This window comes from Manis pentadactyla, chromosome X (assembly GCF_030020395.1).
Source record: "Manis pentadactyla isolate mManPen7 chromosome X, mManPen7.hap1, whole genome shotgun sequence".
NCBI lineage: Eukaryota > Metazoa > Chordata > Mammalia > Pholidota > Manidae > Manis > Manis pentadactyla.
This window is the reverse complement of record NC_080038.1, coordinates 5896691-5924043: the sequence shown is the minus strand read 5'-3', so window position 1 is coordinate 5924043 and position 27353 is coordinate 5896691. Positions and strand designations below refer to the sequence as shown.

Here is a 27353-nt window from a genome sequence, read left to right as displayed (position 1 = left end):
CTGAACATCTCATTTTGCAGTTGAATACAAGTCAAATTAAGAGCAAATTTTTAGAAATACTTAGAAACTGTTTACAGACTGCTAAAGAACATTTCACAGACACATAGTGCAGTTCTTTGTGTGTGGATGTAATTAAATCCCTTCCATGTTTATACATACATGACAAGAACAAAATAATAAATGGTCAGCCCCACCCCACCCCTTCTGTGAAGTACTGTAACACTATTATAGCAGAAGGCTTAACAGGCAGACTTTTTGCTGGGTGTTGCTAATCAAGCGCTGGAGCAAATAGCCACCCACTGATGTTATGATTAATCGGGAAAATGGGTGTGCATCACTGCTTTCGTAAAACGGCAGCTGATACACGGGTGTATTCTCTCAGTATTAATGGGGCTGAATGGCCCTTGGTGCAGAATTAGATCTCAGGGCTCGGAGGGCAAGACATGACTGTTGGCCTTCTATGCATATTTGACTTCCAAATTTCTCTCTCGTTAGAGCTGTAAAGGGTCGGAAAGGTATAGTTTGTTAAAGAGAAACAGCAAAACTACCCTAGGAGTAGGGAAGAGTGGGTTAGCAACCCCCTACAAGCAAGATTCCATTCTTTTGTGTCACACTTACATGATTTCCCTCCCCATTCTACCTACCCTTCCTGCCCCCAAAACACTTAGGACAACTGTGGACACTCTAGATAGTAAATAAATATAGTTGAGTCCCCTTGTTCTCTGTAGTGATGTTCTCTAAAATCCCCAGAAACTCTGACTTGGCTGATACTGAACCATTGCTCCTCGGGGAGACACACACACACACACACACACACACACACACACACACACACTTCCCTCCCTCACACAGATGGTAATCTTCAATCCTAAGAACAAGTCATCCTGGGTGATTCTGTGTATTTTAGCAAAGAGAAAAGGGGGTCCTAAAGTGTTAAGTACTTGCCTGAGGCTGCCCCACGGACAGATGCCAGGTTAGGGACCCAAACCATCCCCCTGGCGGCAGAGCCAGAGGGCCCCACCCCGCCCCTGTTTGTCGCAGTCCTGGGTTACAGGAAGCTGCAACAGGAAGGCTGTGCACTTGTTTGGCTTCATCTGGGTCACGCTGGAGTGGCTCAAATTTTTCCATGCTCTGCGCATGTCTGCAAAAGGATGTGTAAGGCTGCGAGTATTGATTTTGAGGTCACAAGCTACCTTTTAAATTCTAGTTAGGCAAATTCGCAAATACAAAATCTGCCAATAGTGAGGATAGGCTCTCTACTTCGCGAGGCGGTAGCCTGTTGAGAGCGGTTGGGGGTACCTGCAAACACCGTTGCCACATCTTTTGGCTGGTTCCATTTTCACCCCTCAAGAGACTTGTCAGAGAATTCTTGTCTGACCGTCAATAAAAAGGACCCCACCGTCAGCCCTACTCCATCCCATGACCCTCTTTAATTTCCTTTGAACACTTGTCACAGTCTGAAATTTTTACTTATTCTTGACTTGTCCAGCCTGTTCCTCTGCACTTACAGGTAAATTCTGTGGTAACGGGAACTTTGCCTTTCTTGGACCCACTGTGTGCCCAGCCCTCGGATTGCTGTCTGATATGATACCCTACGGGAACCCAGCCGCTGTTACTCTAGTGAATAAATGCACGGACAGATGAATGAGTCAGTGGTTGTGCGGGGCTCTTTCAGAGTGAAGGCTGCAAGTGTTTTATGAAAATAATCAGGACTTAGTCATGTAAGACACTGGCTCTGGCACTTGCAGCCTCAGAGAAGGTGTTAGGGCCGAAAAATATATACATTACATTCATAACTCCTGAAAGAACAAACAGATTCTGGCGGTATTGAGCTTTTGTCTAACTTTAGAAGAATTCGAGTATTTTGCGAGGAGATGAAGTGAGCACTGAGGGCCTGAAGACGGTGCTGGGGGGACGGGTGCTTTTCCAGGTGGGAGAGGCCCCGGTAACCCCAGCTAGAGGTGGGCACATGCTGCTGCTCAGTGCGCCAGGTGCCCGTGCCCAGGGAGGGCGAGGCCGAGCTGAGGGGAGCTGAAAACGGTGGACTCTCCTCCTGAGGAGCTGACTAGACATAGGAGTGCAGTTGAGATGAGCGGGGAAAAGCACCAGTGAGGAGCCTGGAATGGAAAGGTGCAACTTTAAGCTATATTTTGTCCTGTAATGTCTAGTGCTCTGAAGGATAAGCGCCCCCGTTCCAGTGTGGTCCAGAGGTCAGGTACAGAAGTCTCCTACCACACGCCATCATTCCTATATGATCTTCATCCCACTCTTGTCTTTAGGTTAGGGACGACGAAGAAGGCGACTTTAGACATAAAGATGGAAGTGTAGGGCTCTGAAAGGAGGTTTGGGGGTTGTTTCTTGTATGCGTAAATAGGCCTGACTCAAAGCCCTTCACTTCCATTGACCTTAGTCATTTGAATCAAAAGATGTGAATCAGAAATGAATCTAATCAGCTTCCAAACCAAACCTGGGAACTAGAAACATATGATTATTCCGCAGGTAACCAATAAGCCCTATTTGAAGCCATATTTGAATTAATAGCCCATATGTGAAATGAAGTCCAATGGAGCCATTAACTTTTTAAAAGTGACATAGAAATAGTGAAACTGTGGAAAACCTCTTTGTAGTGAAAGAATTTTAGAAACAGAGGATAGCGTTCAACTTACCTTATTGTACCTTTTGGAATATTAAGAATGCTAGACTTACAAAAATTTGGAAGCTTTATCAAAGTAGAAAAAGAGATTCAACTTTTCTGGCTTCAGGGGAAAGTCAACTCTGTATTCTTTGAAAGATCTAAGGAAAATAGCTGGCCTAAAACGAACAGATCATGTTTCTGAATTCCTGGGCATTTATTTTTGGGGCAATGGTGGTTGTGGTTATCAGCTTTCTCAAAACATAACTTGGCTCAACAAACTAGATTTCAGTCCACTTATTTTGCAAAACAAACCTATCCATCTTAAATATCTAATAGAATTTGGATTAAATTGTTATGATGGCAGCTGGGACACTCTCCCTACCACAGAGTAACCTCACTCTCAATGATTTTGAGAGTGAAATGGATCCCAAGCTTAATCAGGATCTGTTAATAAAAGTGCTTCTCAGTGAAGGCAATACTACCTCAGATTTGTCTCTAGCTTCATAATATAAGTCATTTCCTCATCGATAATTTCGTGTATTTACCACAGTAATCTCACAGGGCTGAGAAAGCAGACATTATTCACCTCATTTTACAAAATAAGAAAGCTTAGAAATGGAGGTACTTCTTAGGTTTCTCGATATCATCCTATGAGAAGAGCTAGTACTCCACACTGCATTTCATGTCATCTAGTCTAGAATTCCTGGTGGGGTCTTAACAGGTGTAGTCAAAACCAGAATATCATTGAGCACAGACTGTGTTAGCAGTAACATCAGAACCTGACTACTTCATGATACGGTCAACTGACTTTTGACAAAAGTGCTGAGACACTTCAGTAGAGGAAACAATAGTCTTTTCAATCAATGGAGCTTAGGCAACTGGCTATCCGTAAGTGAGAGGATGAAGTTGGACCCCTACTTCACACCATACACAAAACCTAATTCAAAATGGCCCATAGACCTAAATGTAACATAAAACTTCTGGAGGAAAACAGAGGTGTAAATCTTCACGACGCTGGATTAGGTTTCTTAGCTGCTATGCCAAAAGCACAAGTGATGATAGAAAAGCAGATAAATTGGACTTTGTAAAAATTAAAAGCTTTTGTGCTTTGAAGGGCACCATCAAGAAAACTCTAAGACAACCCACAGAATGGGAGAAAATATTTGCAAATCACGTATCTGATAAGGGACTTATATCCAGAATATATAAAGAAATTATGTAATTCAATGATATGAAGACAAGCAACCCAATTACAAAATGAGCAAAGAATCTAGGTAGTCATACCTCCAAAGTAGATATACATGTGGCCAATCAGCACCTGGAAAGGTGCTCAACGTCAGTAGTCATCAGGGAAATGCAAATCAAAGCCACACTGAGATCCCACTCCACACCCACTAGGATGAATTAAACAACAAAGGCAGACAATATCAACTCTTGACAAGGAGGGGGAGAAACCAGAAGCCTCATACACTTGTTGGAGTATAAAATGATGCAGCTACTTTGGAAGACAGCTTGGCAGTTCCTCAAAAAGTTAAACACAAAGTAGGTATGTGACCCAGAAATTCCACTCTATACTCAAAAAGAATAAATACATATGTGCACACAGATGTGCATAGCAATATTATTTGCAGTAACAAAAAAAGTAGAAACAACCCAAATGAATGGATAAACAAAATGTGGTATATCCGTAAAATGGAGTATTATTTGGCATTAAAAGGAATGAAGTACTGACACCTGCTACGACATGGAGGAGTCTTGGAAACACTATGTTAAGTGAAAGAAGTCAGACAAAATGGGTCACCTATTGTTTGATTCTGTTTATGTGAAGTGCCCAGAACAGGCAGATCAGTAGAGAGACAGAACGTAGGTTACTGGTTTGCTAAGCCTGCAGCGGGGTGGGGAGTGACAATGTAGAGTTACTGAGAAGGAGCATGGGATTTCTCTTGGGGAGCTTGAAAATGTTCTAAAATTAGATTGTAATGATCGTGTAACTCTGAATACACTGAAACCCACGAAACTGTACACTCAAATGAGTGCATTTGGTGATAAGTGAAATATGTTTTAGTAAGGCTTTAAAAATAAATCAATGCCCTCCCCTACTAAAAAAAAAAATCCTTAGGATGTAATTTTGTTTCTACTCATTCTTAGAAAACCAGTAAATCCAGTATCTTCATAATGAGTGCTTGTCTCTTCTTGGAAGGTTATTTCCACTGTCCATTCACTCAACAAATAGTTTTTGAATTCCTGTTCTGTGCCAGACATGGTGCCAGGCACTTGGGAGAGGTGCCTCATTTAACACAACGGCCAAAAGTCCCCGCCCTTACGGAGTTTGCATCCTGGACTTGCCTTGACTGGATGCTCAAGTACATCTCAGCCCTTATGGCTCAGGCCAGGAGATCATTTTCAAGTGCTGGGTGCTACTTTCCAGAAATTTCACCTTCTCCATTGTAATGTGCCCATGGTTTCAATATGATCCCATCCTTTTCACAGCTCTGTTGTAGTCAGTTATTAAACTCAGTTTCAGGTCAAAAGGAAAGACAATAAGTTTTTTTAGAGTAATGGAGTGTCAAGTAAATATTTCCATGGAGAGCTGAGTTTATTTGGGAAGCCTCCAGGGGAACTGGAAATCATGACATGAAAGTAATGGAAAGGGAAATTGAGCCCCGTGATGAACTTCCTTGAAATATTAGCCTGAGTTCCATATTCCATACTGGTCCATCAGTTCACTTTTAATTTTTTCTTTTGTTCATTAAACATTTAGCAAACATATCTGTGTGCTAATCTGACATAGGACACGATCTTGTGGTTTGCTGCAAATGGTCAGTGACCGTCATCTGCTCAATGAGAAATTATCTTCAGTAGTCTCTCTGCTGTGTCTTAGAAGGATCAGGAGTAAAACCCATGGAACCCCGAGCTCCAGAAAACAGGACGGGATTTCTCTGAACAGGCATCAGTGGATTTTTATCCTGAACGCCTGACCCTGCTTCCGGTTTATCTCATTCATAGAGAATGAAATTATTCTAGTTAAATAAGTATCCCAAATCAAAAGAGCTTAATGGCTGGGCCATGTCTCCTCCCTGAGGTACACTAGAGTGATCAATGATGCTATTGTCTTTCTTTGTAACACTGCCGCTTCACCTGCACTGTGTTAAAATAAAAAAAAACGAATGCATGCTAGCTCCATTTCCCACAGCTGTGATTTCTGGGTCTCTGTGAATAAGCATTTCAGAATTGTCAAGAGGTGGAGGAAATAGTGTGTGCAGAGTATTTCCCAAGCCCAGTTGCCAAGAATGAGCTAATTGTAACCTTCCCTTGCATACAAAGAGTCTTAAAAACTGTGAATACAAGCCATTCTATGGTGATATACCTTTCCAGGAGATTGGCACACTTTCACTGTGGAACCTTGGTCTTTTGGAAGTATACAATGGAAGTAAAATTTAAAATAATGTCATAAGATTAATAAAATACTCAACCATCCTTTATCTTTTTTGATGTTTTTTTATAGTGATTTCATACAAAGTTGATGTCTGTATTTTAAAGAAAAGTTAAATAAATATGATGTAACCTTGCTATCTTGCTTTTGGAAAATTTATCCGAAAGAAATTGATAGTAATCTATCCTCCATAGAAGAATAATATTATTAGTCTTTTTAACTTTTTATGTTTAACAGGCCATAACTGCACTTTCTTTCAAAATATAAAACCAGGAATTGCAAATATATTTCAAGTGTCAGCTTCTAACTAATTGATAATAGTTATGTATATGTTGTGTTAATCTGAGGCTGTCTGGCTTAGCAGACTGCTATCATTGGATAATAATGTTTCCAGAGATGCAAGATTGGAAGTGGACACATAAATCCTATATTTGCCATGCCTGCATAATTGGAAGAAGAGTTAACATTTAAAAATATCTTTTCAGCAATTACCAACAACCTACCAGTCTACTTAAGAGAGCATTTCATAAAAATAATAATAATAATAAAGAGAGAAATGTGGTATCCACATATAAATCAAGTATAAAAACCAAATGAGTATTCATATTTGAACTGACTGTTTAGAGTTCATAATGCATGAGCAAAACCGAAAGTTTCTGTGATGACTGCCCTTGTACTGTTCACTATGTAACTTATTCATTATGTAAGAATTTGTTCTCCATGTAAGAACTTGTTTGTTATGCCTCAGAAGATTGGAGACTGACGAAAATTAGGCTTGGGGTGGATTCATGATTGTGCATTGAGCATTGACTCCCCTATACAGAATTTTATTGTCGTTAACAACCATTTGATCAATAAATATGAGAGATGCCCTCACAAAAAAAAAAAAAAAAAAAAAAGGACAGACTTCCAATGGTAAAATAAATAAGTAACCGGGATGTAATGTATAGCATAAGGAATATAGTCAAGATATTGTAACAGCTTGGTAGGGTGATAGCTGGAACCTAGAATTATGTATATAAATGTTCTACCACTGTGTTGTACACTTGAAACTAATGTAATGTAATACTGTGCATCAACTACCCTTCAATAAAAAATAATTATTTAAAAAAAAAAAAAGAGAGCATTTCATTGAAACAAAGGCCAAATTAATGCTTACCATTCTGTATATCCCATAGGTCAATGCATCACGTCAAGAAGCCAAACTGATGGAGGAGTGTGATCTTCTCATTGAGATCATTCAGCAAAGACGACAAATTATTGGAACCAAGATCAAAGAAGGGAAGGTACGATTTCTAGAACAAAAGATTTCATATTCTCTACCTAGAGAAAATATATTTCCACAGAGTAGCTTAGGAAATATTGAATACCACCTTTTTCTATATTTTCTATAACCTCTTAAATCTTTAAACATAGTTCAAACCCCTTGGTTGGCCCTTCCCCTGACCCCCCTTTCCTTGTATTGTCATGGTCTTCTGCACACACCTGTAATGTATGCGCTGTTCCATCACCCAGCTCCAGGGACAGCACCGAGCTCTGTCTGGCCTGTCGCAGCCCTTGTTTCCCATCTCTCTTCTTGAAGAGAAAGTGGATTCTTCAGTGGAAGAGTTTGTTTCATATTTATTGCTATAGTCCCACATTTAACACAGTATTAAATAAACATTTAAATGAATTAGAATTTTATGTATAGAAATTACAAAGTGCTTTCTCATGACCTTGAGGGCATTTATACAGGTATAATTTCATGATGGGAAAACTCCAGTAGTTTCACTGTATCACATACCATGTGGATATATTAATAGTACTTTTTTCTAATGTTTGGACCTATGATCTTACGGTACACTATATTCAAATGCAGCTCACAAATTTATATTCCTTATGGCCCTTTCTCATTTATTGAAAATTCATTCAGAAACTGTTGGTAACTTTAGAACTATTGTTTTATTCTAATGATGTTTAAATTAGTTTAAATTAGTCATGTTTATCAAAATGTTATGATCCATTTTATTTTACCCATTTCTCTGCCACCCTCCAAAGATGATTTTGTAAATATTTAAAAAATAGACATTCATTTAAGAGCCAATAAATTCATGAATTTTTACTATTATTGCTTATAGGTATAATGAAAAGTATAATTAAATCAAGTTAATGAATATTAGGTAGTACATGGAGATTACAATAGCTAATGTATGTGGTCTTCTCTGTTTTCTACAAAATTTAAAAGGTGCTTCTAATATGGTATAATGTTTTAGATGACTTTGTCTCTATAGATGGAAAAATATTTATATATGTAAGTTGTGACGGTGATCGGAAAATGAAGCTGTTACAGTGAATTAGCAAATCAATAGGAAATTATTTCTGGCCAAGGACTGACTCAGATGTGTTAAGAAGCTACTGTTCCCCACATACAAATTCTATAACATAGAAGAACCCTGAGTGTCAGCCTGGAATCCTTACAGGATATATTTCCCCTTCTGTCATCATGCCCGACATGTGTACATCTCTTAATACCCAGGTTCTCAGGCACAGGATTACCCAGAATACGGCCGCAGTTAATTATTAATATGCGTATGGAAGGTAATTTGTTGCCCAATACTCATATTAATTTCTTATTGCTGGCATAACAAATTACCAAAGGCTTGGTACTTAAAACAACACGGACTTATTATTTGACCTCCTGGAGGCCAGAAGTGCAAAGACAGTGTCACTGTGCGAAAGTCAAGGTTTCAGCCGTGGTATTGCTTTCTAGAGGCTGTTCCTAGGGCAGGATCCACATCTTGCCTTTTCCAGCTTTTAGAGGCCACTCACATTCTTTGGTTCCTGGTTTCTTCATCATATCGGCCGTACCTTTGTTTACATCTCATTTGTTTCTCTGACAGACTCTCTCTTAGAAGGACCCTTAGAATTACATTGAGCCCACCCAGACAGTCCAGGAAAATCTCCTCACCTCAGGATCCTTGGCCTAATCACATCTGCAAAGTCCCTTTTATCATGTAAGGTAACACATTTAAACCCTCCCGGGATTAGGATAGGGGCCGCTTGGAGGGCCCTTCTGCCTGCAGTGACCCTCCACCACAGCCACCTGCCAGCATGCTTCCTTGCCCTGACTTCACTTCTCAGCGTGAGGGTTTCTCTGATGAGCCAGACCAAAGCAGTGAAGGGGCACCGCAGGTCCAACCATGGTGCTGCGTGGCGTTCATGCTTTGGGGCACCCACTCCCCACCACACACACACGTCAGTGAGAGAACACAGTAAGATGGAGAAGCAGAGAGACACAGGGGGACCCCAAACAAGGTAAACCTCTCCATGGGCCAGAAATGGGTCTAAACTACAAAGCTGGTCTTGTAGCTGAGACACGGGCCACTGGGACTCGGTCTGGAAGAGAGCAGAGCAGGTACACCTTCAGCTCCTGTGGATAAACCGTTCTTTAATCATTGGGGCAAGGCAGCTGGACATGCTCCAGATGGAATGGGGGACTGAAACAGGTTCCCTGGGCAATGGCATGGGCCATATAAGGCTTCTCCATTCGTTAAGAGGGACTGCAAAGGATTATTGCCTACCTCTACTTGGCCATAGCTTCTAGCCAACTTCAGACCTGGAAATCTGGAGCCAGTCAGTTGTTGGGTTGGAGCCTGGCTATTCCTGATACATGAAACAGGAGCCTCAGAAATGCAGAGGTAATAGAAGATTACAGAACGAGGCCTCCAAGGGTGAGGTGAAGGTGACTGTAAAACCATGACACAGAGTGGACTAAGCAAGGAAGGTGGTGAGGGAGAAGAACATGATGAATGACTTCTTCCTTTAAAACTGAAACTCAAACCACTATTTCAAAGCGTATAAAGAAATCCTGAATTTCTAAAAAGTGTGGCTAACAAAATCAGCAAAGACATTCTCTCACCCCAGGTGACATTAATGTTATGGAAAATATTAAAAAGATGTCCAAAGGGTAAAAGAAGGAATAACTTCTGTTTCAACAGAGCAAAAAATTATGAAATCTCAAAAGAAGGTTATGAAATAAGAAAAAATAGATGTGAAAAGAGCAAATTAGCAGCTTGGGCAGTAAAAAATATAGACATTGTGAAAGTACAAAGAAAACTCAGCTGCCAGGGAAATTTGGAAACTGAGTTTTAGCCTCCACATAAAGGAGGATATCTGCATGTGAGAATATGAAATTTGATCCATGCTTCACACAACAGACAAAAATTAAATCAAAGTGATTAATATACCTAAATGTAAAAGGTAAAAACTACACAACTTGAAGAAAACATGGGAGGAAATCTTGGTGATGTGGGTTGGCAGAGATTATTTATATACAATGCTGAGAGCATAAAAGAAATATTTATAAATTATATACATAATTATAAATTGTGTTTCATCAAAACAGAAGAACTTCTCTTCAAAGGGTACTATTAAGAGAGTATAAAGACAAACCACAAATTGGGATAAAGTATTTATAGATTATTTATCTAATAAAACACTTGTATCCAGAATATATAACAAATTCTTAAAACTCATTAATAAGGAAACAGATAACTCCTTCACCAAGATGGGTAAGAGATTTGAATGCCAGTGTACCTCAGGGAATCCCGTTGCACTTTTGGTTCCAGACCACTGCAGTAAAGCGAATATGGCAGTTAAGCCAAGTTATGTTTGCACTATACTGTAGTCTATTAAATGTGCAATAGCATTATGTCTAACAAAACAGTGTATATACCTTAATTAAAAAATAATTTATTGCTAAAAATGCTAACCATCATCTGCATTTGCAGCAAGTCATAATCACTGATCACAGATCACCATAACAAACACAGTAATAATGGAAAACTTTGAAATATTGCCAGAATTACCACAATGCAGCACAGAAACATGAAGTGAGCAAATGTTGGAAAAAATGGCACTGACAGACTTGCTCCATACAGGGTTGCGACAAACACCTTCATTTTGTAAAAAACACAGCATCTGCAAAGTGCAATAAAATGAAGTCCAATAAAACAAGGTGTGCCTATAGAAACATTACCAAAAAAGGTATATGGATGGCAAACAAGCACATGAAAAGATGTTCAAACTCAGTAATTATTAAACAAATGCAAATTAAAACCTCAATGATGTACCAGATTACTTACTTACCAGAAGGGTGAAAATTAAAAAGATGAACCATACCAAGTATTGTGGAGAAAATGGAGGAACTGGAACTCTAATACACTGTAAGAATGAAAATGGTACATTTTGGGAAACTGACTGTTTCTTAAGTATTTAAACATTCATTTACCATATGATCCAGCCATTCTAAGTGTTCACACATCAAAGCATATGTCCATATAAGACTGGTACATGAATTTTCATCTTAATATCACAGGCAATAGTCCCAAACTGGAAATGGCCCAAATGTCCCTCAGTGGATGAACAATTTGTGACGTAAGCATACAGTGGAATAACATAAAGGAATAAAAGGGAATGAACTATTAATACGTGTAACAGCATGGAGAGAGCTCAATGTAGTTATGATGAGTTAAAGAAGCCAGACAGAAATGCATGAGTATATTCACAGGGAATTCTAGAAATGACACTCTTCTAATCATCTCCAGTGACAGAGAACTACTCGGTGGTTGCTCAGAGGTGAATGACAGGGAGTGGCGTGCAAGAAGAATTACAGAGGGGCAGGAGGAAAATCGGAGGCATGATGTACATGTTCATTACCTTGAATGTGGTGACTATTTTATGGGTTTACACATATTTGAAAACTTATGAAATTTGTACTTTAAATATGTGCGGTTTGTTAATTATATCTGAGTAAAGCTGTTTATAAAACAAGTAAATGGTACATTTATATAATGTAACAGTCTTCAGAAATCAAAATTCATGAACTAGGGTGATATGTATTCATGTGGAAAAATCACAAAAGTATAAGCAAGTTTTATAATGACTTGTGTGGAATGAGTGGTGTTATACATATATACACAAAAATCCCATAGAGTGTTCAGGCGTATATACATAAATGTGCTTGGGGGAGTGAATTGAAGAGGGTGTTTTCCTCTGGAGAGGGTCCTGAATGAAATGAGGGAGGGACACATATGGGCTTCAGTGCTACCAGTAACATTTTCCCTCCTTTTGAAAAATCTGTAGCCAGTCTGATGAAAATATTGAGATTTGGTAAAACTGGTACTGTATACAGGAAAGTTGATCATGTCCCTTTAAAAATTGTGTTTTTGAAATTTGTCACTTTTTTAAAAGTGCACATTTGCCCGGGGACATTATCTCAGATGGCAATATCAGAAAGCAAACATGACTTGGGAAATGTGAGGGTCCAGTTACTGCTTTGGCACATAACCCAGGACTAGTGGATCCCAAGCCCTGGAATTCACAGTGCAGAGATAGGTCTTGAAGAAAAGAAGTATGTGGGTGCCCACCCCCTGGAAATCTGAGATGCCAGGCCGCAGAGGGCTGGTGAGGACTTTGGTGCCCAGGGAGGGTAGCAGGGTAATGGCTGGGCAGTCAGAGGACACTGAATCCAGAGAAGGGGCGGTGGGGCCTTCTGACCAGCACTCAGAAGTGGGGAGCTCGAGGAAGAGCCAGCAAAACTGTGGAGACCACAAAGGTGCATTTCATCCGCCTGGTGAGTTTGCCTTTCTCTGCCCTTGGTGTCAGTCACAAGGCCGTTAGATCTGCTGGAACGACCTCACCACAAACCCTCTAGCTGGGGAGGCTGCCAAGCAGGCGATGTTGTTACCGATTAGCGCACACTGATAATCCCTGCTCTCAGACCAGGGCATTCTTTGAAATAAATAATTCAACAGCCTTTATACTTGGACAGACTGAAGATCTCAAGCCATGAGACTCCCTGGGAAAGAATGATCTTATTTCTTCAGTAGCAAGGGCTAAATCTTCTGTCAACACACAGAGAGCTGGCGGCAAACTCCAGATTAAGCAGATTATGGGTTTTATGTTTAGACACAGATCGTCGGTAGAAGGCTGCAGCCAAAGAAAAAGAGTCTCTTCTCTTCACTGCTTTTATGTACTCTTAAGCTCCAAAATTTAAGATAATTAACTTGAACTAAATGTTTGGGCCTTTCTATAGCCTTATGGAAATGCCAAGTACAGGCCTCACTGTCAATTCAGATACTTGTGTTAACTGAGGATCGGTTTGTTTTGACATAACAATTTTGGGGTGGGAATCCTACACATATATAAAAGCATTTAAAATGCATTTAAAGAAAAATAAAAGGCTACTTTAGGATAATAAACAGCAAATAAATTGATATAAATAGGCCTGTATCCCCGCTAAAAGGAGATTCCAACAGACGGAATATTTCCATGATGTGTATGGAGTGAATTCCAAAAATCACAATGTACGATCACCCTTCCCAAAGGGAAAAAGAACAGTGCTGACTTGGAAAAATTTCCTCTGCAGCAGCAACACGTTTAGAGAGAGACTCTTCTTATGTGTCAGTATCTAGTGTTTCTTTTAAAAAATCAAATTCTGTTAATTCATCAGATTTTTTAAATAACATATAAAAAAGTGTTTTCTAATGAAGAAGTCAGAAATTTGCTAAAAGCTCAGTGCCTAATCCTGAAGGGCTGTATCATGAAGAATGTGTTTAATGGAGGTTGATTCAAGTCAGGGCCATCTGATCAGAATTATTTAAGTGAGCAAACTTTTTCTGGAAGGGACCAGATAATAAGTATTTTAAGCTTTACCATATGGTCTCTGTTGCAACAGCTCACCTCTGCCCGATGTTGTTGTGTGAAAGCAGCCATAGATGATTCATAAACGAATGAACGTGGCAGTGCGCCAATAAAACTTTATTTACACAAACAGGTTATGTGCTGGATATGGCTCACAGACCATAGTTTGTGAGCACCTAACTTAAAACAGTTTTTCTCTTTTCTTCCTTTTTAAAAAACTGAAAGGAAACCCACAGTAGGAAATACACATGACATCCAATCCAGCCCATACACACACACCACACACACAAGAAAAACTTTTCCTAAACTAACGCACCCTCTCTACCAGGAATGCACTCTGCTACTTTTTCTCTCCTCATCTGTTTAGTTTTTAAAATGCTGGTCCTGACCATACTAATGATCCATCACCTGCAGATCAAAAAAAAAATTCATTGCTTGTTAAAATGCAATTTTCCTGCTGCTCTGCCGATTTTAACTTTTCCTTGAAAAAAAAAGATCCCCATCTGATTTGTGTGTATGCCAGCTTCGAAAAGCTCCGATCTAGTGTAGCAGATGGAATTGTACCCTGAGCTAAAATTAAAATCATGTCAATAATTGTTTCCAGTGGAAACACTCCCGCATATTCAAAGGAGGCTCTCATTTTGGCTTGCTTCGATTTATGTATGATTTAGGGCTTGCTTTTTCCTCGCAAGTCACTTTTGATTTCCAGCGTCATGACAGAAGAAAATGGAGTTAGGTATTGTTGCCTTTGTAATCTGTGTGGTCACTAATGGTCGTTCTGAGAGGATAAGTGAGTGACATGAAGTTATTCTAAGGGACTATACTGGCCTTACTTTTCTTTTGTCAGTATCTTCATATCTGCCATGTAACTTAAAGGGTGCTTTATCTTGTGTGACTAAATGTTCCATCGCTTGGGTTGTTCCCCGGACTGTTGGTTATTTTCCTTCCCTGACAGTTTCTTATGGGTGTGTTCTAATGTCTTGAATTGGGCTCCCTGCCTTTCTTAGCTTTACCTCTGGATGTAATGATGCTAGAAGCTGAATTCTATTTGGTGTAAAATAAGTATTGTTGTATTCAACTAATGAACACTGTTCATCTGCTTTGGGTGGTCACTATAATTATGATGACTTAAGGCTTTTATGAGGTTCAGGACCACATTCTGTTTGCCATTTCAAGTCTCTGACTCTCTGCTTCCAGTTTTTCTCACTCTTGCTGCCTCTCAGTTCAGCATTAGTTTCCTTTGTTTGCTGTAGTAAAGCAGAGCTGGAATGAGACGGTCCTCAGAGGCCTCAAGTTCTGACATCTTCTTCCTTCCTTTTCTTCGATTAGAGTTGCATGGGGATGATAATGATGACTTGGAGAAAGAAGGAATTTCTTGGAGTTAGCAGGAATTCTGGAGGCAGCCTGAGCCAGCCTTGTCTGTAAGACAGATTAACTGGTCTCCTCCCTACCCTTTCACCCGGGGCTGTTTTCCATTCCAGAATGATCTTAAAGCCAGCCAAGACCTGTCCCCAAGCTGTGTGGATGGGGGCACTAGGCACACGGCAATTGCAATTAACGGTCTAATTTTAACTTGGCTTCTGGCCGAGGGCTTCTCCTCATAGCACATTTCAGACAGTGGAGCAGATGGTCAGGTGGGTTACTGTGGACTTATCTTGGCCTGCCCTGCAGGTTATGGTCAATTATGTTTGAGGGTCGTTTTCAAGCAAGACAGAATCAGGAACTGGAATGGAGGCTGGAACCAAACACACTTTTTATCCCGACTGGGAAATGCTTATCAAAATAGTTCGTAGTTATCAAGCAAGCACAGAGTGCCTGGAACTGACGTTCCCAGTAAGGGGAAATGGCCCAGCTGTGCTTTTTTTGGCTTTCTCTCATCTGCTCAACAGGAAAATTATTAATCAATGGAAAAAATGCTCCCTTTCTGTTCATTTAACACATGAGTTTTAGGTAGTGTGGGAAACAGTAATACCTGATAGTTTTACATCATGATTTTATTGTTTGGATTGCAAAGAGCTTTTTAGAAAATGGTTTTTACTTAAGCCACACATTTATACCTCTAGAGCTGTTTTATTTTCTTGATGGCCCAGCTGAAAAACTGAGATAGAGAAAGTTCCAGGGTTCCCTATATTCTTCCAGTAATTGTGTGGAAGAGTCAAGAGAAGAGGTCTGGTGACCCTCTCATTTCCACCAAGCAACACCTCTTTCCCCATCAACAGGGAAGCAATTCACAATTCAGTGCTTCTTCATAAAACCAGTTAGCAGCACTTACTTCTCCAAGGATATAAAGAGTATCTAAGACAAGAGTCCCATCACTGAGTTTTCCATATTTCTATGTGTACTTTTTGAACATTTATCAAAGGACAACTTACACCCAACAAATGGCACACATCACAAGGGTGCAGCCTGATGCATTTGAATTAAGCAAGCCCACCCACGTAACCACCTCCATGCCTCTTTTGTTCAAGGTGATGAGGCTTCGCAAACTGGCTCAACAAATTGCAAACTGCAAACAGTGCATTGAGCGGTCGGCATCACTCATCTCCCAAGCGGAACACTCTCTGAAGGAGAATGATCATGCGCGTTTCCTTCAGACTGCTAAGAACATCACTGAGAGGTGAGTGCTGCCGGGGCTGCTGGGAAACTCCCAGCTGCCGGACTCCCGTGTCTGCGGTGATCGGTTGGCCTTGTTCTCCCCTTGCTTTTGTTTGCATTTTCAAGACTGAGTACCAGAAAGAATAGAGACTGAATGGCTTTGTTAGCTAAAGGTGCTTCCCTTTGACATGTCAAAGCCTTTTCAGTAGCAGCCTGGAGTTCAAGGCCTTTAATACAGGAGTCCACCACTTAGAAAGAAGAAAATCAGCCTGCTTTTGCGGAGGGGGTGGGGTGCTCATGATGGCAAAAAAACAGCATTTATTGTGACTCCCAGACCTGATCTTATCATGCACCTGATAGCAAAGAATCAACATAAAGGCAAAAATACAAAAGGGAATCTTTTCTTCCATCTCAGGGCTCATCTGTTTTTAAAAAATCATCCGGGTATTGTTCTCAATTAGGCCTTTTTAAATTTGGTTGAGAAGCTTCGTCTCTCCTGAAAGGTCAAGGCCACCTCATGTGGGAGAGAAAGGACCAAACTGTCAACCGCAGGCTGCCTTCTTTTAAAATATCCTTTACAGGGTAGGAAACATAAAGATGACATTACTTGAATGGTCTGCTCAGCAGTAAAACTGATGGGGGTCAGTGCTCCTTCATTGGCATAAAATTACTCCCCTTCATTGATGCAAACATCTATAGCACTTCTAGTGGAGCCAGAGAAAAGCACCAATGACATGTGACAGAAATGTCACCTAAAGGACATTGCCAACCAACACCAATGGCCTGGGCTTTTCATTCATTCTCATTTTCAGAGCCAGCTGCCCCATAGCCAAAGCAGTAATCACCGGGAGACCCCAGACAGCTCACTCATGCTGTTCTTTATGCTAGGGCAGGAGTCTGCAAACTTGTCCTGTAAAGGACCAGAGAGTAGATATGTTCGGCTTTGCCATCACAGCTGTTGAACTCTGCCAGTAGCTCCACAGCAGCCCGTCCAGGTCAGACGGAAACCGATGGGCACGGCTGCGTTCCAGTAAAACCATTCACAGGTACAAAACCAGGTAGCAGGCCAGATACGGCCCTCAGGCTGTGTTTTGCCAACACCTAGCCTAGGAAGAAAAATGATCACCATCTTATGACTTGAATTCAAGGAAGGAGAAAGAAAATTAACATTCACTGAGTGCTTGCTTATGGACACTGTGCTAATTCTCAAAATATCATCACACAGAGGTAAGCATCGATGATTCTGTTTTCAGTTTTCTCTCGAAGAGAGTAGTATATGGTGTTTTTACAACCCTGGTCTAAGTATCCAACCAGCTTCATTGTGTTATTTCTTATATTTGGGGAAATTTCCTTCTGCAACTGGTTAAATACTTATCTCTTCCAAAGCACGTGGCTCACAGCTGGTTATCACCCCTTTTACATCCTTAAAATGATATCCTCCCAACTCTACGAGAAGCCAGGTTCTTTCCTCATGACTCCTAGGTTCCAAGTGTTTAATTGTCTTCCCTGCTCTCATCTGGACAGTAGCCAATTGCTTTATATTCATCCTAAAGTTTAAAATTGCAAACAGCACTAATACTCCAGCGTACCCAGGACACTATCTAGACAGCGTTTATACTTACGTCATGGTGTCCAACTGGGATCCCAGCGCACTTTCTCCAGCTATAAATCCCAAGATGTCCAGGTGAAATGGCGATGATGAGCTGTATTTCTTAGCAGTCCCTAACACTTGGATCAAGTAAAACACGAGTACATTCTCTCCTAGCGAGGGAAGGGAATGTGGCCCCATAACGGTGGGACAGAGATTCTCAAAGAAGACCTACGTGTGAAGCAGGACAGAAGTGCACCAAGATCGTGCTCAGCTCCAGCTGGTCGTATCTGGTCTCTAGCTGTATCACAGGCCCATCCCATCAAGAAAGAAAACATGACTTTGATTTCTCTTTCTACGAATGAATTGTATAATAGTATTCTCAATCCTCACTAATATATAGTTCTTGGTGATTGTATGTGCACTTTTATGAAATTCTTTTTAAATATGCAAAACTATTCAATAAATCTAGGCATAAGAAAGTTGGCCTACTGCTTATGAGAAGTCTACACTTCCATCAAGTTTGAAGACACAGTGCTGTAAAAATTTGCCAAGAACCTTTGTCCCTCTGTTTCTGCCTCTCCTGTCTTTCCATCTCTATTTTTCAATCCTCTTGGTCAATTCTTCAGCCTTTCTTTCTTTCCACCAACCTGAATGTAGTAAAATGGTACTGGGCATGGATGGACTAGGAGTTGGGAAAGCTAGGTTCAAATCCCAGCTCTGCCACTTTTTTTTCCATTTTAAATCTTTTATTTTTATTTCATTTTTATTTTTTTCATATAGAAAAGATACTGTGTTTATTTTACATAGTGAAAGCTTTTTTTATTTTGGTATCATTAATCTACAATTACATGAGCAACATACAGTTTCTAGACTTCCCCCATTATCAAGTCCCCCCACCACATACCCCATTACAGTTACTGTCCATCAGTGTAGTAAGATGCTATAGAATCACTACTTGTCTTCTCTGTGTATACTCCCTTCCCCGTGCCCCCCCACTACATTATGTCTGCTAATCGGAATGCCCTTTTTTCCGCCTTATCCCTTCCTTCCCACCCATCCTCCCCAGTCCCTTTCCCTTTGGTAACTGTTAGTCCATTCTTGGGTTCTGTGATTCTGCTGCTGTTTTGTTCCTTCAGTTTTCCTTTGTTCTTATACTCCACATGTGAGTGAAATCATTTGGTTCTTGTTTTTCTCACCCTGGCTTATTTCACAGAGCATAATACCCTCTAGCTCTGTCCATGTTGTTGCAAATGGTAGGATTTGTTTTCTTCTTATGGCTGAATAGTATTCCATTGTGTATATGTACCACATCTTCTTTATCCATTCATCTACTGATGGACACTTAGGTTGCTTCCATCTCTTGGCTATTGTAAATAATGCTACAGTAAACATAGGGGTGCATCTGTCTTTTTCAAACTGGGCTGCTGCTTTCTTAGGGTAAATTCCTAGGAGTGGAATTCCTGGGTCAAATGGTATTTCTATTTTGAAAATGGTTGAACTAATTTACATTCCCACCAGCAGTGTAGGAGGGTTCCCATTTCTCCACATCCTGGCCAGCATTTGTTGTTCCTAGTCTTTTCTATGTTGGCCATCCTAACTGGCATGAGGTGATATCTCATTGTGGTTTTAATTTGCATTTTCCTGATGATTAGTGATGTGGAGCATCTTTTCATGTGCCTGTTGGCCATCTGAATTTCTTCTTTGGAGAAGTGTCTGTTCAGCTCCTCTGCCCATTTTGTAATTGGATTATTTGCTTTTTGTTTGTTGAGATGTGTGAGCTCTTTATATATTTTGGATGTCAACCCTTTATCGGATCTGTCATTTATGAATATATTCTCCCATACTGTAGGATGCCTTTTTGTTCTATTGATGGTGTCCTTTGCTGTATAGACGCTTTTCCGCTTGATATAGTCCCACTTGTTCATTTTTGCTTTTGTTTCCCTTGCCCAGGGAGATATGTTCCTGAAGAAGTCGCTCATGTTTATGTCCAAGAGATTTTTGCCTTTGTTTTTTTTCTAAGAGTTTTATGGTTTCATGGCTTACATTCAGGTCTTTGATCCATTTTGAATTTACTTTTGTGTATGGTGTTAGACAATGATCCAGTTTCATTCTCTTACATGTAGCTGTCCAGTTTTGCCAACATCAGCTGTTGAAGAGGCTGTCATTTCCCCATTGTATATCCATGGCTCCTTTATCATATATTAATTGACCATATATGTTTGGGTTAATATCTGAACTCTCTATTCTGTTCCACTGGTCTGTGGCTCTGTTCTTGTGCCAGTACCAAATTGTCTTGATTACTGTGGCTTTGTAGTAGAGCTTGAAGTTGGGAAGCGAGATCCCCCCTGCTTTATTCTTCCTTCTCAGGATTGCTTTGGCTATTCGGGGATTTGTGGTTCCATATGAATTTTAGAACTATTTGTTCCAGTTCGTTGAAGAATGCTGTTGGTATTTTGATAGGGATTGCACTGAATCTGTAGATTGCTTTAGGCAGGACGCCATTTTGACAATATTAATTCTTTGTACCCAAGAGCATGGGATGAATTTCCATTTGTTAGTGTCCTCTTTAATTTCTCTTAAGAGTGTCTTGTAGTTTTCAGGGTATAGGTCTTTCACTTCCTTGGTTAGGTTTATTCCTAGGTATTTTATTCTTTTTGATGCAATTGTGAATGGAATTGTTTTCCTGATTTCTCTTTCTATTAGTTCATCATTAGTGTATAGGAAAGCAACAGATTTCTGTGTATTAATTTTGTATCCTGCAACTTTGCTGAATTCAGATATTCATTCTAATAGTTTTGGAGTGGAGTCTTTAGGGTTTTTTATGTACAATATCATGTCATCTGCAAATAGTGACAGTTTGACTTCTTCTTTACCAGTCTGGATGCCGTGTATTTCTTTGTTTTCTCTGATTGCTGTGCCAGCACTGCCACTTCTTAACTGTGATTCTTTGGGCTTATCCATGAGCTGTTTTCTACTTAGAAAAAACCAGGGCTCATGATAGCTACCTCCATCAGCAATTGTAACAACATTGCTGGCGACTCCTCACAACAGGCCTGAAGCATCATCAGCATTCCATCACATTTGTTGCATTCACATTTTCATATTTTAGGATGTCAGTAGGACCCCTCCATGTGTGGCTTTATTATAGTGCTGGTCTCTGTCTACCTGTCACTTTTCAACCCTTTACTTAATGTTCGTCTCTAGGACATGACTTCATAGTTCTCTGCCTCGCTTTGTGTCTGTCTTGGCCTTTGGTGCCTGTACACTTGTAAACCATCTTTATTCTTCTATTCAAAGATGGAGAGCCCAGAACAAATTTGTCATCCTGCAGGCCTTTCTAAAGTGAGACGTGGATACGATTTTTCTGCATTGTTAAATCACTTAAAGTGGATATGTACAAGCTGAATCAAACTGCAGAAAGTTTTCCAATTCAGAAGCATCAAAAAACCCCAAAAGGAGGGAGCTCCTCAAGCTGCACATTAGGGAAGCTGCATATGCTTTGGGATGAAGTGCTGGCTTGGTGCTACCTGCTTAGCAGTAATTACGGGGAGCACCGAGGTGGCTTCTGAACACTTGAAGGCTAATTTTGCTTACACACTACCAGCCGCAGGACTGCCCGCCATCTTGTTTTCACCATTATAGCTCCACCATGTAGTAAATGGCCTGGCATGAATGAATGAGTTAATGAATCTCTAAAACAGGGTCTGAATCCATGCATAAGATAGTCTACTGCTTATGATAAATCTAGAATTGAAATCACTTAGGTGGCAAATTCTCTACATCAAGAGGATAGTAAAAAGAAAATTCCCTCTGAACAGTACCCATTTTTCAGAGCTCCTAGGAGGATCTTAGACTCCACAAGGAGACTCCTCTGTCCATCAGTGACATAGGCAGTTCAAGGATCCATCAGACTTTCCCAGAATACAAAGCCAAGGACTGTGGTTGTCAGCTCTGGAAAGGTGTTGCTTGATGCTAAGAATTAGCATTAGAGCACATCCGAAGGCTGATTTTTGAAATGTGCTCTGCAGGGTATTAATTGATGTTAAAATAGTAACAAGGTTCCAGAGCCAAATGCCTTTGGGAAATCCTGAGCTAACCAAAGTAAACCACATGTTGTCACTGTTAGACCTCACCAGGTTTTACCACCGTGACGTGCATCGTAGCCCACCTGCCTGAGAGACCCATTCAAATGCCGTTGTTGGGGGCTGGGCATGGTGAGGGGGGATAATAGGCAGAAAGGGTGCAGCATCTTCCCCTGGCATTGACTGTTGGGCAGAAACCCTGTGAGCAGAGTAGCTCTAGACATGCCCACCTTCTGGAAAACTGGCCCCATGTAGCTGCTAGTAACAGCGTCATGGAGATTAGAGGCATCAAAGTTGAAATAGGGCCATAACCGGAAGTAATGTGCAGCTCACCCTGTTAAACATCAAGATAGGACAAAGTGCCCTTATTTTCCCAATCTAGTAAGAGCTTAACATACACACACACAGAGACACGTACAACTGAACGCACAGAATTGAGAAAGTGGCATAGCACTGATGGCCCTGGTAGATTTGGGCAACTTCTCTTAATGGCCAGAAGATGGGCAATAAGGATTTGAGGAATCAAAACACACCCTAAAATGTTGAATTTGGCAGGTCTCCCATCGCTTGTCACTCCAAATAAGAGTTTGAAATTGTAGCCAAAGATAAATATCTTTCTCCCATCAAAAATATGTGTAGGTGTTAAAAGCTGCAGTCGTCCACAAAGGTTCTGGCTGCCAGTCGGCCTCCCAGGCTTTATCTTTCCGTTCTTTCTCCACAAAGTTCCCACCATCGAGATGGCAGGCAGTTTTAACAGTGTCACTCAACTAAAGCATGTTTTGATTGTCTGTGGACTGTAGAACCAGGAGAAGCTTGGGAACAAGATCTGTTTAGTGTGAGCCTAAGAAAAGGCTTCTGCCATTCGACAGGGGGAGTGCTAAAGTGAGATCACCTGTTCAGAGTATTCGAGGTCCTCTGCCCTTTTGAGCAAAAGATCTGTACCACATGTGGATGGCAGATAAACACCCTAGAAAGTTGGGCACCTGTTTCAGAATAGCTCAGTGCAGTTCTCCCTGCTGGACATCATGAAGCAGAATTAATTGGGGTTTCACCTTGATATTTTTATTTGAGGAGTTCAGATGGCACGGTAGGATTTCTTTTAACTTTTCTGGATTGGTGCAAATATTTTGGGCTCTTCAGGACATGGCATGTTTTAAGAGCTTCGTAGATATTTGCTGAATAATCCTAAGATCTCCCGAGTTTTAAGGCGTTTTTGTGATTCTGGGTCATAAGGAAAGCATTTTGAAAATACAGTTGGACCATCTGTGAAAAATGCCTAGCAACCAACCATCCCTTTACCATCAGTCCAACTTAACAGTTGTTTGTCACAATTTTATTAGCCCAATTCCCTGGGGTGCAATATTTAGCCAACAAGATGACACAATGCTGCTATTCCCTCTTTCTTGGTGAAAGAGGCAGGTGGTGAATTTAGATTATCCACCCTCATTCCAACACTTTAACTTTCCTTTCCAGAGTTTATACCTCCTCAGACTTTCATCTATGGATCCCAGGATCAGTCCAATCATTGCATTGGTATAATATTATTACTGTCCACCTCCCTTCCTATACAGCACTGAATATGTGCCAGAAATACAATTACAGAAGCTTTATTCCTAAGGATTTGGGGCATTTCACAGATGTAACTTTTTTTTTGAGGTAAAATTCACATACCATAAAATTAACCACTTTAATGTGTATAATTCAGTGTATGATTTAGTACATTCACAATGTTGTTCAATGACTACCTCTATCGAGTTCCCAAATATGTTCATCACCCCAAAAGAAAAATCCCTACCCACTAGGCAGTCGTCTGCATCGCCCCTTTGCCCAAGCTGCAGGCAACCACTAATCTCTTTCTGTCTCTATGGATTTGCTTGTTCTAGACATTTCACACAAATGGGTCTTTTGTGCCTGGCTTCTTTCAGTTAGCATGATGCTTTCAAGGTTCATCCATAGCGCTTATCAGTACTTTACTCCTTTTTATGGCTGAATAATATTCCATTATATGAATAAACCCACAGGAGTAATATGTATAGCCAAGATACATTATCTTTATAAAATCCAAAGCTCTCTAAGAGCCATTCAGAGATGCAGAAAGAGATGATTCTCTTGCAGAAACCAGTTTGGAATTTTTCTAGATTAGATGGAAGAGTACAGACCTGGAATTCTCCTGGCTGTTACCAGCTAGCTTTGTGACTTTGTATAAGTATCAGTGCCCTTAATCAGAAAATAAGTAAGTAGCTTTAGAGCTAAGCTATTTCAAAGTTATTTCTTTGCTCAAAAACGCCTAGTGCTATGCACACAACCCTCCACCAACTAGGTCCTTGGTGGTGGTCACTGAACTTAACAAATACCAAAATCAACAAGATCTAGCAGTTTGATACGCCCAGAAGTGTTTTCCATCATGCCACAAATTCCTTGCTTTTAAGAGAATGACTTGCATTTTTTAATTAGTCAACATGTTCTGCTATTAGTAACTGAACTTTCTAAGTTAACATGAGAGTCCATAGCAAGAGATTGATACTTACTTACATCTTGCTTAGAGTTTATAAATGAGAATTCTAACTAGCAACCCTGAATGAAGAGGAGAAATGGTGCGTCCGTTGGGGGAATTTGTGAGAAAGCTCATGAATATTTTCCATGGCATCTGCTGGGAATATGGTGCAAGAAAATGAATACAAGGAGAATGAAAACAAGCCAGACAAAAGCTCCTTTTTTAATGTTTATTTTAGACAGAGGCTAGTAATTGATTAAACTAATCCAATATCTGGAAACATTCTCTTTTAATCTTCACTTTGCCTTTTATGCAGTTTGAAATTTTGGAGACTCTTCTTTGAAGTGGAGCAGGGTCGAGTCTGAAAGGAACAAACAGTTTCCCAGACAGATGTGTGAAGAAATGCCCGGAGCCGTGTGCCCCTCCCTGGGGTTAGATGTGACGGGGCCAGGCTGTTAGAACACACAGCGACGTGAAACATGCATATTCTTTTGCCTCTCTGGCAAATTTTTTTTTTCTGATAGTAAAAAGGAAGGGAAGGAAGCCATTCTGCTATTTTTCCCCAAGTCCTTTGCCTTTTCTTTGAGTTTGCCTTCATTTGCCTTGTGTTGCTGTGCTGTGCCATTCTGAGGTTCTGAAGGTTCTCATACAAAAACAGCACTATCTTTTAATGATATTTCTTTCCTTTTGTTTCTTTCATTTCTATGCAGTGATGGTGAAGGCCATCTTGACATCTCTAAAAAGTTGTTTTGTTTAAATTACAGGGTCTCCATGGCCACTGCGTCATCCCAGGTCCTAATTCCTGAAATCAACCTCAACGACACATTTGATACCTTTGCCTTAGATTTTTCCCGAGAGAAGAAATTGCTGGAATGTCTGGATTACCTTACAGGTATGGTCCTTTGTGTTCTCTTTAATACTATGTGCATTCGCTGATATAAATAGTTTGCCACCAGATCAGTGCCCTAAAAAACCAGTGGTGTGGGCTTTTGCTTTAGGAATGGAGTCTAATACTCCCATAAACAATTTCTGCTACTTTTTTTTTTCCAACCCAAACAACCCAATCCAAGACTAAATTGGGGACAGAAGGAAAAAGAGAATCCTGATAATTAAAAGCATCCTTACCACCATTTCCCTCACTCTCAGACTGTGGGTACCACAAGTAATAACTGTTGGCCATCAAAGAGATACATAAGGTGGCGTGGCTGTTTTCCATTTCGTCTCGGCAAGGCATCTGACTCTCACAGTGCCTTGGCAGAGAAAAACTTGGCAGCTAACTTTGATTGGGTGTCTACCCTGCTCCAGCTCTTTGCATTTGTGACCTTGTTTAATCTTCACAAAATCAGATTGAGGTAAAGTATCATAATCCTCATTTTGCCAAGGATGGACACCATCCATCTTACTGGAGATCAGATAGCCGAGGAGTGGTGGAATTAGGGTTTGGCCCAGGCCTGTACGGACTCCAAAGACTTCTGCTCTTTCTGTTAAAGGCCGAATTTCATCTTGGCAAAGGATACCGTCGCAAAGGACCCCAAAATTGAGTTCCCGGTGCCCTGTTTCACTTTTGTGCTTTTTGATAGGCTTGTATGTGTGTGTCGGGTGGGGGGGTTGCGAGGCTGTCAGGCTTAAAAAACAAAAATCAACAGTAATAAAGGAAAACCTCAGGTGTCTACTAATCCTAACCATGCTTCCGAATTTTTCTTTGCTGTCAACCTCTAAAGCAGGAACTGAAAACATGCGTTGGTAGAATGTGGACTATTTAGATGACCTTATTTGTGTTAGCCAAAGCCACTGGTGCCTATGACTTCAGGAAGGCGCCATATACACAGTGAAGCCATATGTGCACTGAATTGAGGACATGCAACCTTTAAGAGACCACAGCCCTAACTTAGCACGGCATCAGTGTGTCTACCCCCAAGTTCTGGGTGTGCGTGTTTGTGGGAGAGTGGCTGGGAAAGGTGGCACGGAAGAGAGGGAGCATTGTGTGATGTTTGTTTTCACAGTCTGTGGATAGAAGGCAAGGAGTTTATATTCTAGGAGCACCGTACCCAGAAGATCAGGGTTTTTTGCAAGGTACCCGATGTGTTATTTTTAGCCTTTCTGCATTTGCAAGGGAGTCAGGCTGTTCCACAAACTTCATAAGTAATTCTTTCAACCCATACCACTTGTTTTCAAATATTTATGAATATACCAGCTTCCTTTTTTAAGCTTTTAACTCTGAGACTTATTAAAATAACACTAGCCCATAGAACTTTCTACAATGATAGAAACATTCTGTGTCTGCACTGTCCAAGATGGTAGCTGCTAGCCTTAGGGGGCAATTGAAAACTTGAAATGTACCTTGTGAATTTTTCCTTTTATTTAACTTTAATTAAATTTACTTGAAATTTAAAGAGCCACACGTAGCTTGTGGCTACTATATTAGTTTGTGCTGGTCTAGACTTCCTCTGGCTAAGAGGTTTTTATCATGGCATCCTGTTAAAAATCTCATTTCGTCTTTTGACATTTGGGAATGAGTATGGTTGCAACCTCAGAAAATCCAACTAGCAGTAACTAAACCCCTTAAAGAGTGGTCGTATCCCAGAAACAGGAACAGAGGGATGTGACCCAGAGCTGGGCAAAGGTTCAGTGATGACCTCAGACCCCAGGCTCTTTCTCTTTTCCTGCTCTGCCATCTTCCTTGTGTTGCTTTTTTGCCATGTGATCCCAACATGTCTACAGCACCTCCAAGCATTTTGCTCAACTAATAAACAAAAAGAGAGGGGCAGAGGGGAAATGATGACCAAACCTGTGTCGGCCAGGTTTGTCTTTGTTTCCCAGGAAACCAAAAAGCTTGCTCA

General features: G+C 40.6%; 1 protein-coding gene across 6 annotated transcripts in view; it reads left to right on the top strand.

Annotated features, from left to right (window-relative positions):
* The window catches only part of MID1 (midline 1), a 338498-nt gene that overhangs the window by 286099 nt on the left and 25046 nt on the right, over positions 1-27353 (top strand). For all 6 annotated transcript variants that reach the window (XM_036913002.2, XM_036913003.2, XM_036912999.2 and 3 more), the window contains exons 4-6: positions 7247-7354; positions 16220-16368; positions 25278-25405. In XM_036913002.2, the coding sequence (XP_036768897.1) occupies positions 7247-7354; positions 16220-16368; positions 25278-25405 (385 nt within the window). The remainder of the gene's footprint in view (positions 1-7246; positions 7355-16219; positions 16369-25277; positions 25406-27353) is intronic.